This window comes from Narcine bancroftii, chromosome 1, assembly GCF_036971445.1.
Source record: "Narcine bancroftii isolate sNarBan1 chromosome 1, sNarBan1.hap1, whole genome shotgun sequence".
NCBI lineage: Eukaryota > Metazoa > Chordata > Chondrichthyes > Torpediniformes > Narcinidae > Narcine > Narcine bancroftii.
Genome location: NC_091469.1, coordinates 192,064,747 through 192,070,746, shown reverse-complemented (window position 1 = coordinate 192,070,746; position 6,000 = coordinate 192,064,747). Strand labels below are relative to the sequence as shown.

Sequence of the window (6,000 nt, the reverse complement as noted above, 5' to 3'; positions counted from 1 at the left end):
AGGAATGGAATAATCTCTGAATAGGTTGTGAGGAGAGAAGTTGAATTTTGCAAATTACTTTTGTTTTATTTTCCAGAACTGAAACATTGGAACCTTCCAGAATAACTGGATGGGTGGGGATTTTGTTTCCAGAAAACTGGGAACATGTTTAGCAATCCAACAGAATGAAAATCCCTTGAGAATCTGGGCCTCGTTACTGTACGTGCCAGGTCTTCCATGCATTGTTGGACCATCACATGGAGGCTCCAGGTCAGGCCCTGTGTTGCTGCGAACCTTTACAGACACCTGCACAATCTTTGTGTGCATGGGTCACTCATGGAGCTGCAGTGCCTCCAGCAGCTGTGAAGCTCCAGTGCAGTACACTGAATTAGATTTGTGCATCTTCCCTAAGCACCTGTTACTTCATGTCAATGTATAAATTCAAGAAAAAGACTTGGTTAGATAGACCTTTCACATCAGAAGACATCGGAGACAGCTTTACAGCCAAGAGGGGGATAAAGCAAGCTGATTAGTGGAAAGCAGTAAACTCAATGTTCATGCCCTGGGGTTGGAGGGTGCGCAGATGAAAAGTGTTTTGTTCCTCCAATCTGTGGGTGGTCAGAGTGGGATAGTGTGAAAGGCCATGGACAAGAACATCTGGGGTTGAGTTCAATACACATATGTGCTGGAGAAACTCTGCAGGTCACACAGCATCCTTTAGGATTAAAGAGTAACTAACATTTCAGACCTGAGCATTATTCCTGACAAAGAGCCCAGGCCCAAAACTTCAGTCACCCTTTACTTCCTCTGGATGTTATGTGACCTGCTAAGTTTCGTCAGCATTAATGTGTATTTCTCAAATAAATATTCTGTTCCTTCTCAAAAACCTGTCATGCAGATATGTTATTCAAAACAGGTCTGGTGATACACCACTGTATACTGTTACTCAGTTACTGGCAGTGTGTTTATGCTTGGCTCATATGTATGGCTGGCCCATCTTCCCTTGGTGACTTCATCCCCTTGTATCCCCTGATAAAAGCAGTTAAGCCAAGTCCCTCCCTTAGTACAAGCCCTGGGATTGGGCCAGAACAGAAGCATGGTCCAAGTCTTATGGTATAAAAAGCCTGTCATCCTGCAACTCCAGTCTTTTGTTATTATTGATAGTGTATCAACAGGCCTACTTGCTCTCTCATATAAACACATGAGCATATTTTGAAGAACAGGGAGACCTCCTGCCCCTGAAACCACCCCACCCCCAGAAAATGCTGGAAACTCTCAGAAGCATTTGTGGAGAGAGAATCCCAGTTACAGGTGGTTTAGCAATACAATTCTATTGGTCATCCACTGCAGCTAGTTACTGTGACAGCACGCGATGAAGAAATGGATTCAAGTCACTTCTCAGCTCTAAAGTTCTCGGACTGCCAGCAATATATCAACTTCATCAATAATGCTATTTTTAAAATAACACTGAACATCACTGGCTGAAAATAAAACCAGGGAACCAAGGCTTTATGAGGAAGCACAGAGAGAGGGGATAGTAATTCTGTTTGGTATGAGATTAATGCTTTGCTGCAACTTCGCCCACTGTGCCTTCTCTGTTCATCCAACACAAGCCGAGTGCCCAGATGGAAGATTTGTCCCACTATCTCTGAAGCTTCAAAGCATTTGAAGAGAAATCCAAAAAAACTGCAGAGGCTGAAATCTTGAGCAAACAATAGGAAGCTGGAAGGACTCAGAAGGTCAGACAGCATCCATGCTGAGAAATAAGTCAATCAATGTATTTTGTCACAACCCTTTATCGAGATTACAGTAGTAAGAAGGGGTGATATAGAGGTATATAGAGGTGAGACAAATCATTGGACAAACTGTCTTTTGCAAAAATTCTTTATCACCAAGGAGCATTGCTACAAATAGAGAGAAACTTTGCAAAGATTGAAGATGTTTAAAACTGCATCCTGAGTCTTTGCAGAGAAACTTTCATTCCACACAACACTGAGGTCAGTTCTGTTTTATTAAATGTACATTCAGGCACCTCCTCCAATCCACTCATCGTTTGAGGTGCCAATAAATACTGGTACAAGTTTAGGTTTGCAACAGCATTAGAAAAACAATATTGCTGATTTAGTTGCCACGAAAAGAGACAAAGAGAGGGAGAGAGAGAGAGAGAGAGAGTGTGGAGAGAGAGAGAAAATAAGAGAGTGGGCTAAAATACATTGAGTATCTACAGTTGGCTATAACTTTCATGAATCATCATTGCTTGCGATACATGTGCAACATTGGTGATGTGTGAGCTAGTGTGAAGTTTTTTTTAGCAATTATAATAAAGCATTAGATGGGAATTGAATTCAACAAAGCAAAATTGTACAAACTGAGCAAAATGTTCATTTATCAATAGCATACACATGCTATTGGAAAGTAAACATTCTGTGCATTATTTCAATCGGAAACTCCTTTCCTCTCCCTTCCTTCACCAGCTTGCTCATTAAAACAATGTACAATAGTGCAATCACTTTAATGGTAAAACAAAAATGTGAAGCTGAAGCTGTCAAGTGTCCCCCAAATATTTCCACAGCAAAGATGTATCGAGTTAAATCTGAAGGATTGGCCACACTTCATGTTACATTTCCTGAAATTAATTCTGAGTGCATGTTCTCTCAGGAAATGCTAAACTGCTACTGGATTTCATGATAGCTAGCCCCAGTATGGCAAAGGCAGGTTACTAATACAAGTTATAATGTCAAGATTATTCATTATTTATGAAAATGGGCATTATGTTTTGTCTCTTCAGAGGATTAACAGACAGGAGTGGTTCTGAGGAATACTGATCTGGGAAGATGGAAAGAAGCATCAGCTGTACAATATCGACATTATGTCCAATCTCCATAAAAGCTGGAGAATGCCATCTTTTGATAAAGTTGAGAGGACTTGTAGGACTTGTATCTTACAACGTCATGCTAAAGTCACAAGAAAGGATTAGAGCAAAGACTGCTGGATAGAGGTCTTTCTGAATGGTGGGTGGGCTGGAGGAGAAACTCCTGATCTGATGTTTCCAAAATCAAATTTCAATTGTCCAGCTGCCCTTGGGATTTGGACCAGAACATCTGAGTGAAGTCCCCTCACGTTTTGACACTTCACTGATTGGCATGACTAGGCATTCGTCTGTAATTCATGGGGTTTGGATTATCTGGGTGACAAATGCACAAACCAATTTTTTAATGGTTGAAAACCCATTCCTCCCCTCCTGAAAGCAAAAATGTAAGTGTAAGGTGAGCAAATGATCTTTTAGATCAGACAGTTGGATGAAAAAACCATACTGAAATTAATTAAATGAAAATAGAAAAGACATAAGCGTACTGGGATCAATTGGTTAACCTTACTTGGATTATATTTTCTCATCAAAACTATTTGAGATGTTTAAGTAGATTTTGTCTGGTAAATTTTCCATATACAGGGGGTAGAATTCTTCCTCTTCAAGTGTTATGTCTAAAGCACTGTTTCTGAGGTTCAGTTTACTGACCCTTGATTTTGGAAGCAGAGTACAATGTGCACATGGTACTAAATTCCAGGCTGATCACATGAGACGGAGACTGGATTTTTACCCCACAGTACGTACACACTTACATTGACTGCCTTTAGCTGCCTGATCGAGAGCTCACAAGAAAGTGAATTTGTGCCAGAGCTTTTGTTCACATTCTGCCAATGAAGAAGGTCAGTTTAAAATTCTTAGCCAGTTTTACACTAACTATTAAGCGTGACACTGGGTTAGAAATCACAGCTTTCTAATGAGCCAACATTTACAGAAAATACGCAAGTGTGACCTCAGATCCACTGCAGATTGCCTTGCTGGGTCCGGGGTTGGGATGGCTGATGCTGACATTATTATTTTCTGTGCTTAATCTTCATCATCATAAACTACTTCTGAAATGTCTGAATTTCTCCTGGTTTGACACAGGACCTTGCAATGCAGAGCAATGAGATCTGGGATTGGATTGTTCTTCATTGCAGGGAGTTCACCTTGCCATCAGACATGGCAGGCACACATGGTTTTCCAGTCCGCTTGGTGCTGCTGGGATAATGCCATTGGGGCCCAGTTGCCCCAAACACTGACGGTGATAGTATACGATGAGGAAATGGATCCAAATAACCTCTCAGATAAAAAGTTCTCGGATTGCCAGCCACCTGTCATCGTAACCAATGATGCTTCTTTCTTTGTAACACTGTCCACGATTGGCTGAAAATTAAACCAGGGGATAAAGGCTTTGCTGGAGAGCAAGGAAGGGGAGGGTCATTGTTGTCACACTTTAGTCTTCCCATCACTTTAATGCACTCAGGGCAGTCACAATTTGACCAAAGACTTCATCCACTGTGCCCTCTGCGTTTATCTAGCATTGGGGAGGAAGAAAAGCAGTCAGTAACTGAGGGGATCGAGAAAACTTTTCCTTAATTCACAGCAAACACAATGCTATGCTACTACCAAGAATCCCAGCCCATCCCTCCACCTTCCCTTCCCTGTGAATGTACCTGGAAGTGACCAAGGTAATGAATGGAAGGTCCCTGAGTCACTGCAAACCTATCTCAACCACCAGAAGCAAATGCTATTGAGAAAAATGGTTGTGATACTTCCTTTCCAGAGTCTAATGGGAGAATTGTTAAAGTTTCTGCCCAATATGCCACGATTGTCCATACCTCTACAAGTTCAGCTTCATCATTTTGTTTGCCTTTATGGGAATAGGAGCTGAGTTTACATTGCAAGCTGCTGGAATTTCTTTTGGGAACATGACATGATGTGATTAAAGAGTTAGTTTCACTGTGAGAGCCCTCAGAGAATCTCTGATAAGCTTTACCCCTCTGGACCCAGATGGAAATAGGTTCCTTACCTTGTTCTCACCTTTGGGTCAACCCTGCTCTGATTAGAGGTTCAGAGCTGATGATTTCCCCATCATCCCTATCAAGGCACAGGGCAGGACAGCAGCCAATCATGTTGATGTTGCTGCTCCTCCTACTTGGTTTTGATGGTCAATGATTATTGAAGAGTTCAACTTTCTGACTGCCCTTGGTAACCCAATCTCTAGATGCCCTAGATTACCCAAGAATCCCCTCAAACATGGCTTCTAATTTGCACAATTTACTGACTTGCCAAGCCATTTTTCAATCAATGACATGGAGCCATGTCTAGTCTGGAAGCAACACTGCCTTTATTCCGGGTCTCACCTTCCTGATGATATTCCTGTGTTGATAGTAGTTGATTACAGGCTCTGTTGCTTGATAATATGTCTCCAGACGTTTTGTGATGGTTTCTTCATTGTCATCAGAACGCCCACTGGTTTTGCCACGCTCCAGGAGGCGTTTGACCATTGTTTCTTTCCCAGCATCGATGTACAAGAGCAAGGTAGGTGGTCCAATCTACAGAGTGGGGAATCAGGCAAGCATCCAGTCAGTTGATGTACTTTCCTCTCATTCCATGTTTCTTATGTCAAGTTGTTTATTGTCATCTGATTGTACCAGTACAACCTGAGAAAACAGCGTTCTCTGGTCCTTGGCGCAAAACATGCAGACACACCACCAGACATAATACACATACAGACAAACAATACGCAGGACAAGTATACATCAATACAAATAAATAAATATTCTTTTTGGTAAATTATATTTATTAGACAACTGCTCAAAAGACATTAGACACTTATCCATAAATAAACCGTGAAAACATACTATTCCCCTTATATCAATTCAAGAAAATATTAGATAGAATAGGACTTTACAAGATCAATTTGTTCAATCCAAAAAAAATTACGAAATTGAAACCATATTCATATTGAATGTTTAATTATGGAATTTGTCATTTGTTTATTCAATTTAGTGAATGGAAAGGGGAACAAAACCCCTAAAATAGAAACCATTGAGATCCCCTGCACAAACCCACACTCAAGGCTCACCCATTGAATTTCACCCAAATCTGGTGTCCAGAAAATTATATTCCATATATTAGTACTTAACCTAGGGTTCTTATTCTGCCATGTA

At 41.0% G+C, this 6,000-nt stretch overlaps 1 protein-coding gene across 3 annotated transcripts in view; it reads right to left on the bottom strand.

Annotated features, from left to right (window-relative positions):
• Positions 1–1,847: 1,847 nt before the first annotated feature.
• LOC138736414 (adenylate kinase isoenzyme 1-like) overlaps positions 1,848–6,000 on the bottom strand; it is a 183,595-nt gene continuing 179,442 nt past the window's right edge. For all 3 annotated transcript variants that reach the window (XM_069885923.1, XM_069885948.1, XM_069885939.1), the window contains 2 exons: positions 5,191–5,382; positions 1,848–4,361 (listed from right to left, as the gene is read on the bottom strand). In XM_069885923.1, coding sequence (XP_069742024.1) covers positions 4,293–4,361; positions 5,191–5,382 — 261 coding nt within the window. In that variant the 3' untranslated portion in view covers positions 1,848–4,292. The remainder of the gene's footprint in view (positions 4,362–5,190; positions 5,383–6,000) is intronic.